The 13,247-nt window shown below is 35.9% G+C and overlaps 1 protein-coding gene across 1 annotated transcript; it reads right to left on the bottom strand.

The window, feature by feature from the left end:
* Positions 1 to 9,057: 9,057 nt before the first annotated feature.
* On the bottom strand, positions 9,058 to 11,293 carry tcap (titin-cap (telethonin)). Its single transcript, XM_079820033.1, has 2 exons — positions 10,884 to 11,293; positions 9,058 to 10,123 (listed from the first exon to the last, which is right to left on the bottom strand). Exons 1-2 carry the CDS (start codon positions 11,030 to 11,032, stop codon positions 9,733 to 9,735), a joined length of 540 nt encoding a protein of 179 aa, XP_079676159.1. The 5' UTR covers positions 11,033 to 11,293; the 3' UTR covers positions 9,058 to 9,732.
* Positions 11,294 to 13,247: the final 1,954 nt, after the last annotated feature.

Here is a 13,247-nt window from a genome sequence, read left to right as displayed (position 1 = left end):
TAGGAAAAACATTGAAACTCTTTGGTCATTTTTTTGAGCGAGATGCTAATGGTTAATCAGATTCAATGATCTATGCGCTATGCTAAAAGTGCTACCGCCAGACCCGGAGATCGGCTCTATGGATTCGAAAACGGTAAAACTCAACTGTTTAACTCTAGGGGAGTTGGAAAATGAGCCTATTTTCATTTTTTAACTCTTTCCCCACCAAACACGTAGTTAACATCATATAAATCAAAACCGCCTAATGTTACTGAATGAAAATGTCAACCCAGGATGAACTATAGGACTGTGCAAGCATTAGGGTTGTTGATGGACTCAATCTACTCCATCTGTGTTTGATCATTGCTCTGAATCTGATCTGGATGTAGTCTTTGACAAAAAAAAACATGATTTTCTCAGCTTTTTGTTCTAAATGTTGCTTTTTTAAATGAAACTTACACCTATTTAATTGTTGATAAAACAGGAATGCATGAAGGTAGAATTTTAAAGCAGAGGGTCTTGTATAAAACTGACAAATCCAATTAAACTTATAAATAATCACAATTATTAACCTTTCAGTATTTACTTTGTGAAGATTAATTTTCGCAAGAATTTCCACTTTGTGGCAAAATTTCCTCCCTAACCAACAAGTTTTTCCTTAAAAATGTCATTTTTAAAACTAGTATTGGTCAACCAAGGAGGCATTAATATGAGTAAATAGCATGCTTGAGATAAAACATGAGATGTGATGTGTGAAAAAAAAAATCAAACAAAACATAACCCAAAGTTTACTATAAATTTACATGGCTTCTGTTATCTGGCATAATGAGTGCAGTTCAGAGAACGCTTTGTGTATCAGTGTCATGGAAACACACCGACACAGGTGTGTCATTTGCAACGAGTCTTTATATTGTGTCCCCATGCTCTTATCCTTATTATGAGGAGAACCGATGATGATGTTTTGGACAGACTCAAATGAAAATCAAAGCCAGCCGTTGCCAGAGGATCCATCCAACGTACATATCCTCCTACAATCTGTGAGTTCTCTTTCTGTTTACAGTATTTTGTTCTCAGCGAAAAATCTCTCTCTGCATCAAATTACTGAACTAACAAGTTTGCAAGTGTGTTACTATTCTCAAATGAATGGCTCTGTTAATCCCTCTGTAACTGTCTCTCTGTCCTTCACAGGCTCCTCAGCCAACCACTATTTTCCAGCAGTTCCCAACAGCAGTGGCGTCACCTTTTGCCCCTGTGCGTTCAGGACACATTAGAGAGGGTAAAATAAGAGAGAAATGTTTAAGGAAGAATTCACCTCTCATTTCAAACCTGTATGACTCTATTTCTTCAATGAAAGATGAAGTTTTGAGGAATATCCTGTCAATTATTTTCATTATTTTCAAACATCAGTAGTCATAATGGCTTTGTTTTACGTGCAAGGTCTGGCTCATTTTGGTCTCTTTGTGTTTGTATGTGTGTTTTTAGACCTTGTGGAACTGATGATGATTCAGAATGCACAGATGCATCAGATCATCATGAATAATATGAGCATGTCTGCACTCAACAGCTTCAACTACACACACACACCTGAGGTGATGTGTTCACACACATGCAACACTGAATAAACATGAAGATACTTCAGTTTCATGTAAGATGTGAATGTTTCCATGTTCTCCATTTAATGTATATAAATATAATTCTATTAATTTTTCAGCAGACTGCAAAAATCAATATGGTTTTAGAGGAAGAACCTGACATTTACCATCATTATTACCCACCTGTGCCCGGCTTCTGTTACCCGGGTTGGATGCCTTTACCCCAGCCACTGATTCAGGCCCCACCCCCTGATCTCCAGAACATCCAGGAACCACCACAACATGCACAGCAAGTTCACACAAAATGCAGGGACAGGTTAGACAGATATCACACAAATTACTATTTAAAATAACATTAACATACATATGGTTGAATTTGACAAAAACTGCAAAAAAATGTCTGGGTCATATTTCACCCCAAGATTTTTTTTTAGAAATTATATTCTGTAAAAAGAAATGAAGCCTATTTTTAAGACAATTTAAGTATACATCATGGTAGTATTTGTTGTATAGACTAAATAATTTTGTTTGGATAGAAAGTGAATGGGAGCGTATTAGGTTACAACTGTTCAGACAAAAGTTAAGTTGATGATATGTAACTCAGGCACCTTTTTATACTCACGGGGTCTCCGCGCATGGACTGTCATCTGCCAATGATTATTGGCTTTTGTTTACACGTGCCTCAGACACTAGTCACTCTGATGACTTTCCCCATAGCATCAATACCAAGATATAGTGTCTCGTTCCCCTTCTCAGGGAACCAGGGTTACAGCCGTGACCTGAGATGATTTTTGTTATTATATTACAGCAATGAGAATAAGATTTTTTCTTACATTACAGTAATGATAGTTTGTTTTGGGGAAATTAGTTTAATTGTCATGAAAATAATGTCACATTGCCAAAACTATTGATAGTCCTAAAATATGTTATTTATTTATTATATAGTTAAAATTTTGAGGTAAAATATGACCCTTGAGCCATATATTTCTTTATGAGATTCAACCATCTACATGTATACAAATGCACTTGAACTCACCAGAGTGATGTACGTACCACCCCCACCTCCACCCAGTGCACAGACTGTTGGTGCTGACATCCCACTTACACCAGGTACACTCACAGACAGACACACACGCGCACGCGCACACACACACACACACACACACACACACACACACACACACACACACACACACACACACACACACACACACACACACACACACACACACACACACACACACACACACACACACACACACACACACACACACACACACACACACACACACACACACACACTTTCTGTTCTAGTATATCACAATCACTTATACGTTTGTGTGTGAATGTTTACTTTTATTTTACGTATTAATTAAACATAATTCTGTGCCTGACCCCACCTCTCCAACCTCCAGAGTTTTATGCAGCAGAAAGATGGCAGTGATGTGCAGATGACAACTAAATCCAGATCATCTATAATAACCAGTTCACTTCTGAAGAACAAAGAATAATAGTGCATAAAAACGCATGACAAATGAAAATAAATAATAGTGTATTCTTTACGCAGTCTTTAAACAAAGCTTTATTTAGACCTTTTGCATTCTCAAATTTTATGAGCTCTTTTCCAGTTGCCTTATTTGTCACTTTAGCTGCCTCTCCTTTACGCGCTTCTTTCATTTTTATTTTTGCTTCTTCCTCTTCTTCATTCTTTCGCTTCAGCTGCTGCAACTATTGATCATACTTTACCATGAGAGTATGAAAGTATTTATCTCTGAATTCATTGAATTCCTCTGCTTGTTTTCTGGCCTTATCTTTTCTTTCTCTCTCCTTTTTGTGAAAAACTCTCATCTGGCTTTATCTTCTCTCTTTCTCTCTGCCTGATACGTTTGTGTTTCAGCAACCTGTCTGTCAAACAGATTTGATGTGATGATCACAGATATGTGTTGAGTCTCAATGCGTCCTCCAGTTCTCTCTGAAGGGAGGGAACATTTTTATAGCCATTGGCAAGATTAACCATCTGGAACTCCTGAAAGTTCAATGAAATGTACTATATTTTAGTTCAATAATGGTTTTATTTAATATTTTGTATTATTAGGCAATTTTATGGTAATAAATTATATTTATGCAGTTGTTATAATCCAGTTATTACATGTTTTTGAGCATGAAAATGTAAACTGTAAACTTAAACTGTCAAAAATCTTGAAAGAAAGCACAGACTTAAATCAAAATTAAGTCTCCTTTAAAAGACACTGCAGATTATTGTTGATGAAAAAAGTACAAAAAAGTATATATATATATATATATATATATATATATATATATATATATATATATATATATATATATATATATATATATATATATATATCTATATCTATGAAAATGCACAAAAATACTATTTTCAATAGAAGAATAATTTTTTCACTCAATCAGAGGGAAATGATAGGTAAATAACACTGATGTAGAAGTAGCAAGAAAAATCAGTCATAAATCTAAACAAGCTGTGTTCCAAATTTGAATTTAGCTCAAAAATTTGTGAAAAAAATGTGCTTTCAGTATAAGTAACAAGTAACAAACTGTTACGGTTGGTGACCCAGGAACAGGCTGAAGATCACAACCAAACATAAACATAAATCTTAACTTCAGAGGAATAGTCAGGCAAATGAAATACAACCTTACAAAACAGGGACTAGACAAAGACTGAGTGAACAAGAGGAACTTAAACAGTGAACCCAAACGAGATAATTAAACAGATACAGCTGAACTAAATGAACTCATAAGGACAGTGACCACGGAAACAGGGAGTGGCGGGAAACTGAACAAAGGAACAAAAAAGGTTTCTCAGAACTCAGAACAACCACTAATATAGATAACAATTAAGGACAAAGAACAACTGAAACTGAGGGCAATATATACACAGAGATACATGGACTAAATGAGATAAAACAGGTGTAGGCTAACAACCCAGAACAGACACAACACCATAATCACATTTGTTGTTTCTTCTCTGTCTTGGTATCCTCTTCTCATTGTAAGATACAGCTGATTAATTTTAAGGCAAGAAAATATATTGGTGCCAAATCAATGATAACTTTAACGTATGGTATAGCAGAATGATTTGGCAATGAAAATTAGGTAAAAATAATGCACCTTTAAGTTCATCAATGCTATTTTTAACAATTAGCCTACCATTGAAAAACATTGCTGAGGATGTTGTGTTATTTTCGTGTCGCCAGAAAGACAGCATTGGACCTTTGCAACAGATTTGCAGTTAAGTTTCACATCAAAATTCACACCAAATGTGGTGGTAAAGACAACTAAAAAGTTTTTACATCATAGCTTTAAATATCTATTTAAAATATGCATATTTTGAATCATACTTACAACTGTATCGAGTTGCCATTTCAAAACATGTTGCTCTCTCTTTCTCTAAAAAAAAGTGAAAGTAGAACTGTTATTATAAATAAAACATTACAATTTTTTAAAAGAGGGATGATATAATAGTATAGACTAATTTCCTCTCCAACTGTCTCATTACTGAAAAATCTCATCACTGTAATAAGGAAATAAACTGCAAAGTACATTGATAAATGACTAGCTGATAAAAGGAGAAATAATTGGGGTTGGGTTGTGTATCAAAATACTGGCTCACACATATTACACAATGTGACTACAGTAGAGGTTGCTGCGCAATAGAAGACCATGATGTTGTGAAGAAACACTCTTACCACCAGAGGGTGTCACAAATCCACAAGAGTTTTTTGTTGGTGAACGGGATTTCACAAAGTACAACATGTTCCTGGACCAACATCCTGAAACAATACTTCAATCAACCAATCACATTTAAGTTTACAGTTTATATCAAATTTAGGCTTACAATCAGGTGCTTCTATATCACTGTTATTCGCCTTTCATTTCCCTCTGATTTTAGGGATAACTTATGGGTAGGGTTAGGTTTAGGGGTAGGGATATGGTTAGGACTAAATTTTCGGATAGGGATGTTGTTGCAGGATCAACAAAATATGTTGATCTTGGAACATACGGTCTCATGGTGACTGGGTTTTAAACTTCCAGTCACATGTATTATTAGTCTTGTGTATGTTTGAAGAATGTGTGTGTTTTGTAATGTGGTCTTTTGCACTGTAATCACTTGTGCCCTGTACACAGACACACACTGTTAACATTTTGTAGTGTTGCGCAGTGGTGTGGATTACAGGCTGTGTGTGTGTGTGTGTGTGTGTGTGTGTGTGTCTGTGTGTCTGTACAGCCTGTTGCAGTGATGACTGATGTGTCTCGATCATATCTGCACTCTTATGCAATATAATTCTTCCACACCACACCAATTAAGCACACAGTCTCCTAGTTGTATTTAGCACGTGGAACAGTCACGTTGTTTGTTATGATTTTACAAGCTTGAAAAGAAAGGAAATATGTTTTAAATACATACACATGCACTCAGGATAGTTCAAATGCATTTTACAGAAAGCTCAGAACTGAGTGTTACTCTCTAAATAAGTGTTTATCTGTGTGTGTGTGTGTGTGTGTGTGTGTGTGTGTGTGTGTGTGTGTGTGTTGCCATGCAATGACTCACAACACAAACCTGGTTATCTGAGAGTTCAAGCACATTAATGATACTGGCACAATGGTGAAGATATACTTCATACCAATATGCTTCCAGGAGACAGATGGGGGTCAAAATAAGATCAGCTGACAACCTACCTCACCAAAACAGCACATGGACACACATGCTCTTCAAGCTGATGACTAAATAGGATGAACAGTGATGCTCCACTTAAATCTGTGTCTCCTAGAGTCATGAGATAAAGACTTATATAGACTTGGGCAAATCAGTGTTGATAATTTAGTTTATTATTGAGCTTGAAAAGCATTCATGGACGGATTATGATTTTATGAGGCCCTGGAGCATCAGCCTCTTTCCGGCAAGCACCTGAAAGTTATTGCAAACTGAACTGTAAACCCTAATAAGTTGGCAAAACTCAAAAAAATTGAGGCAATCGGTTACATCAAATTTTTAAGTTAAGAAATGTAAAGTTTAAGTAAGCAGAACTTGCAGATTTTTTATTTTGTACTCATTCATTTTAATTGTTCTTACCTTCATATATTTAAATTAAAATTATCAACTTGAATATTTTTTTTTAGTATTGGAAACATGGCTAGCTTTAACTAGCTAATTCAATAAATACTAACTTGCTAATTGGTAGCACAATGCTTTGATATCATTAGCACAGCACTTGCTGAATGAGTACAGCAATATAATACATTTAACATATATCTGTTCTCAAACTATGCTCCACTCTAGCCTGACAAGCCAGACCCATATCAAGAAGTTGGGTCTGGGAACACACCATTGGCAGGGCTCAATCCGAGGGGATTGAGCCCTGCCAATGGTGTGTGTCTTTCAAATTCCCTCTGCACGCAATAGGATAGCGCTATTTTCGAAAGACCGCTGTTCCCCAGCAGCAGCAGCCATCTTCTTTGTTTTCAAGCAGAAGAGAATTCAGGTGGAACCGTCGCAACTCTGCCATCATTATATTAAGCCCTCCCACCGACTCTTTACATGTTGTGATTGGCCTGACTAGAGTTTGGTTTTTCAAGCTTGCAAGCCAACGGAGAGTTGCTAGACGACCCAGGCTGCAAACTACATTTACTGCTAGGGTGCGTCTAGATTTCGAGGCTAGCTCCACTCGTCACCATAATGGAAACCCTCGAAAAAACCCAACATAACAGAAACTCTAGCAAATCATTATACTACTAAATATCCACCTTGACATTAATCTTGCACAAAAAAAAAAAAAAAAAAAAAAAAAAAAAAAAAAAAATATATATATATATATATATATATATATATATATATATATATATATATATATATATATATATATATATATATATATATATATATATATATATATATATATATATATATATATATATATATATATATATAACACTTAATTTTAGCATTTACTCTCCCTTTTAAGTATCATGGCAAAGCATATTGGGAAATAGAAATCCCAGCGCAGTTTCAGTTAAATTTAAGTTAGTCTAAATTAAAAGAAACAAGTTCACAAAACTCAAAACAATGAAACGATTTACTTAAAATGTGTCAGTTTTGTGAACTCAAAAAGTTCATAAAAGCTTGTTTGAACTAATTTGTTTAATTTGAGTTGGCTCTACTCAAACCAATGAATTATTATTAACATCAGTGTTTACAGTGTTGCACAACAACTTTATTTGCCATTTTGAATTTGAACTTTGAATTTCTCATACAACTTTGTTTCTCAAAACTTATGTCCGAAAATGTTAAGATCTTTTGCATCTTGTAATTCCATTAGTAAGAAATAAACAAATCAAATATTCCATCAGAAATAAACTGCAAAGATGAGTTTCCAAAGCTGAAGTGGGGGGAAGAGTGTGGCGACATTTGCAGCAGCTGAAAAAACCGACAAGAGAAAGAACAAGAACAAGCAGGATTAAAGGATCAGTGGAGGGGTGCAGAATTCTGGTTGTCTCTCGTCCTTTGGCTCTGTTTGTTTAGCTATAAATATCGAAACAGCCGTCAGTGTAACAAAAGTGCAAGTGGAGACAAATTATCACGATTATGACTGGAATAAAAGGATATATTTTAATTAGTATGAGGTAGAGAAATCAGAAATAGAAATGAAGTGATAGATGGAAAGAAACAGAGAGATAGATGCATTCGAACAGGACAGTGTCCTCTTGGCGATGACATTCTTGGCACAAAGTCACTGAATGCATTCTGGGAGATGAACCAGACAGCATGTACCACAGTCACAGCACCACTTCACCCTTCTGTTCTTTTTGAAGCACTCAGATACTAATAAATGCTTCTGATGTGATTCCTTATAGACCAGTTTTGATTTTTCATCCATAAAACAATCTTATTTATGGCAGAAATAAATGATCTTGTTTTAAAAGCGGAAAATACATTTTAAAACACAAAAAAAATTGTTACTATAAAGTATTAACAATTTCACTGTGAAATCAATGCAGACTATAGGGCATTTTCTGTCATAACATTTTAATGTAAAAAACAAAACAACCAGATGAATGATGCTGGAATACCCATAAACTGTAGCTGATATATTTTGTTATAAAGAACAAACTAATGAGTGCAGCAGAGATTAAAGCACTTTCTGCTCTGATATACAGACATCTTTATACATCTTTATGTATATTATACAGTCTGTGGTACTGATCCTTGCCCGACTGCATTTTTACATTCAATTCCATCCTCTCTGCATTTCCCATCCCACAACATGTCACTGTGAGAACTTCTAATATTAATAATAATTTCAAAACATTTAAATAATGTGATTGTAATATTTTATATAAATAGTGCTTGTCCTCTTGTGCTGATTGGATAGATAATTTGAACGTTCTCTACCCAAACTTTGTTTATAAAACATAATTGTACGTTTAATAAACATAATCATACTTTCTCTTTGTTTCTTTGTTTGTTTGTTTGTTTGTTTGTTTGTTTCTTTCTTTCTTTCTTTCTTTCTTTCTTTCTTTCTTTCTTTCTTTCTTTCTTTCTTTCTTTCTTTCTTTCTTTCTTTCTTTCCTCACTAATTGTATTCAAACACAAAACAAAACTTTAGATTTTATACTAATACAATTTTATTGAAATGATTATCAATAAATCCAACAACAACTGTTAATAAAGTGCAATTCTTATTTGTCAAATAATTGACTTTTTAAAAAAATAATGTTTTTTTCTCTTTTACTAAACATTACATTTTTGCATGACCAACCCTGACGGCATGCAGCAAACATCAACACAAGCTCAAAAAATGAACATATGTCCATTCCATTAATGGCAACCCCAAAAAAGTGCTGTTTTGAACGTATTCTCAATACAAAACAAGCAAATGCTATTTACAGCTCAAATTCACTATACAAAACCAACATGCTTGCTGTCAAGATCATTATCAGGATCATCATCTTTCTTTTTCCCATCATGAATATCATTTCATCATTTGAGGTTTCACTCTCTGCACTTTCTGTTTGACTGTCCCTAAAATTCTACATGCCCAAATCTTTCTGTCTCATCCTGCATTTTGCATCAGTATTTAATAAAGTCCATAAAGTCTTCGACTCATATTTGTCTTCCTGCTTTTCAACCCCTTTGGGCCTCCTGGGACATGGATCGGCCCAGGGCTCTGGGTGCTTTGGCAAACTCCATCCGCATGGGTTTGACGGGCGGCAGGTCCCTTGTGATCTGTTCCACTGGTCTCTTGTCTGGGCAGGCTCCGTCGGGAACCCGGGCAGGAGGCAGATCTTCCAGGGTGTGTGGGGCTCCCCGGCTCAGGCGGATACCCAGTTCAGCAGGCTTGAAGATGGGCAAGGGCAGAGTGTTCCTGTAGGGTAATAGCTGGTGCTCCCTTACACCTGTGTCCACAGTGCCCACTCTAAGCACACCCGAAGGGCAGGCTTGATTGAGAGGACGGATTTGCCAATAACGGGACAGAGTCTCTCGGCGAGAGTCATCCGACATCAGCATTGACTGGCTGTATAAGAAAAATTGAGAATTATGAATGAAAGGGGAGTTTTGACATTTAATTAAAATGATTTTACACCATTTTATCATTGCTTTTGTTGTTAGGTTTAATACATCGCCGTGTTGTTTTTTTCTACTCAAAATTACATGTTCTTACTCAAAAATGGTCCAATGTCTATAATGTCTACTGTATTATTTACTTAGATTTTCCGTTTTTTACACACTTATGATCAATAAGTTATGACATGTTTTTACATTGCTTTAACTCATCAAAATAAGTTTTATAAAATAAAATTTTATACAAACGTATTCATCTCATTTTTAAAAGTCAGTTTAATGTAATTTAAGTTGAAATTACTTAAACATTTACTTAAAAGTTTTAGGTAGCAACTTTTTTTTAACAGTGCACTTTAAAAGCATGGCTTAATTCAGTTCATATTCATATTGTTTGAGTAAAATGTAGTTAAATCTACTTCAACTAAGTAGAAATTACTCAACAAACTTGAACTGGCTAAGTTACAGTTACTTATTTTATTTGTTAATTACTTACTATTTACTTAACTTAGTTAGATGTTACTTAATTCCATATGTGAAATTTACTTTAAAACATCTGTGCGCAAAAACATGCAAAGTAAAAGCAAAAGTAAATTTCACTTCACTTAGGTATTAGTACCTTTTTTGAAAGGGCACCCCCATGACACCTTATACCTTTTTTTACTGAGAGTGTTCAAGAAAAAGCCATCTTGCTGCAGATATGAATATGCACTCACCGATCCTCAGGTTGTGTCTTCATATTGATGCTGTGCCAGTCAGCAGTGTATCTCTCTCTCTTAGTTGGATTTTCCTCCTTCACACTGCAACAGAGCTCGGCTCCAACCACACAGCCTCCTTTCTTCTCCAGAACTGTGCACACTGGCATCTTCAGCTTCTGTTTGTAAGTGGCTTGAAAACTTCAATTATAGTCAATGATCTAACTGTATTGCAGTGAGATAGATTAGTCAATACTGCGTTGAAGATTTACAGTTTTCTTTTTTCTTGTCCTGGTTGAGTTTGAGGGAGGTCTCGACTATCTGTCTCTTGAGCTGCCTGGTCGTCTGTCTGCTGGAGCGTGTGTCAGACTTTTATACAGCTCTGCAGCTATTCCCGTCTGATGGAATCACTCTGCACTTTGTCTACACGGACACCTGACACTCACACACCCACACATCCAAACATTGCAACCCGTTCTCACTCCCAAGGCGTCAAATTCCGACGCATGGTCAAGTGCTTTCCGCGTCACAATAAAGACGCTAAAGGCACCCCTAGGCGTCACTATATTGACGCGCCAAGTGCTCCATTCATTTCAATGAGAAACCTTTGGCGTCAGAAACAGACGCGTTGGGCATGGGAAAGTTATCGTCATGATGATCATATATTGGGTTATGATTTTGCCATTATGACATGTTGGACTGTGATTCTCAATTTAATCAGCCAGCATCATTTTATTTACGCTATCTAGACACGTTTTAACATGTAACCCAACCCCATTCCATCCCTAAACCTACCCATTTGTGTGGTATAAAACGCAGATATAACAGGCAGAGTCGACTGCATGCACAATTTATTCAAAAAATACAAATATTCCGAGGCCAAGCGATTGATTTGTGTGAAGGAAATCCCCAAAAGCGATCAGCGTCTCCATCCGCAGAAGATCACGAACACATAAAATTTCAAATATTGCCGCCCGTTACGTCAGTTTTCATAGTGAAATTGCATTGGCTCTAGTATGTCTCGTGACCAATTGCGTCATTACGTCAGCTTTGATTGTAAAATGTCATTGGTTCTCGTGTGTCTTGTGACCGAATGCGTCATACTAAAGAGGCGTGTGTATTATTTGAATGAGATATGAATGAGTGCGTTAACGGAGCTGCGGGATCATCATCTCAGCGATTCAAACATTAAGATCAACTCTGTTCTTTACATGAAGACATCGTGTGACTTCAGAAGACTTGGAATGCAACATGAGTTAATACTTTTATACTGTTTTTAGTCCGTTTTTGCAATAAATAGATGTGACTGTACTTCTATTTGCCTGTTATGTGTTTCTATATTGTTTAGGAGTGGGTAGGTTTAGGGTAGGAGTTGGGTTAGCTGCTCCAAAATATAAAAGTAACCTTTAAATATGAATAAACTATTAATAAAATCATGTATACTTTTACAAATGCAAAGAATAAAATGCGTCTTGATCTGACGCATTGGGTAAACAACTGAAATCAATGGAGCACTCAGCGCGTCAATATAGTGACGCCTAGGGGTGACTTTGGCGTCTTTATTGTGACGCTGAAAGCACTTGACCATGCTTCGGATTTTGACGCCTTGGGAGTGAGAATGGGTTGAACATTCACACACACAGTACAGCACAGGAACATGGATACGAAGAACGAAAAAATCCCCAGCAACTCACATTTCCATGACACATCTATCCATCTATCTATCTATCTATCTATCTGTCTGTCTGTCTGTCTGTCTGTCTGTCTGTCTGTCTGTCTGTCTGTCTGTCTGTCTGCCTGCCTGCCTGCCTATCTATCTATCTATCTATCTATCTATCTATCATCTATCTATCTATCTATCTATCTATCTATCTATCTATCTATCTATCTATCTATCTATCTATCTATCTATCTATCTATCTATCTATCTATCTATCTATCTATCTATCTATCTATCTATCTATCTATAAATGCTGTTAAATAATCAAAGTCAAAGTATGTAGGAACTGTATTGGACTTATCTAATATAAACATTTCTAGTTATTATCGGAATGGATTCTGTTGCTGATGCTCAAATGCTTGATCACATTGTATCAACATGTGACAGTTGTTCCTCCATGATCCGTGATTAACAGACATGAAAAGTCTCTCAATGGAAACTAAACAGTGTTCAGATCTGGAGCCAGACAGGATATTATAAACATGTGGCAGCAACTGTTCTTTACTGGTAATCTTCTTTTGCACTCATTATCTCTTTTAAAATACATGTTTAAATGTGAATTATCACAGAAAAAAAAGACTACTATGCTGCTATATTTATTATTTTATTTTAGGAGATGAAACATAGCATAGCTGGAAAGGAAAAACTACCACTGGTTACAGATC

The sequence above is a fragment of the Gobio gobio genome (assembly GCF_949357685.1).
Source record: "Gobio gobio genome assembly, chromosome: 1".
NCBI classification, from domain to species: domain Eukaryota; kingdom Metazoa; phylum Chordata; class Actinopteri; order Cypriniformes; family Gobionidae; genus Gobio; species Gobio gobio.
Note: the sequence above shows the minus strand (reverse complement) of the source record. Positions and strands in the feature narration are given on the sequence as shown.

What these genes read in the sequence shown, in the direction of transcription:
- tcap (XM_079820033.1), bottom strand. Translation starts at nt 11,032, where the DNA reads ATGCCAGTGTGCACAGTTCTGGAGAAGAAAGGAGGCTGTGTGGTTGGA. An exon ending in AAGACACAACCTGAGGATCG is followed by an intron (nt 10,124 to 10,883) that starts GTGAGTGCATAT and finishes TTTCTTATACAG; the next exon opens with CCAGTCAATGCTGATGTCGG.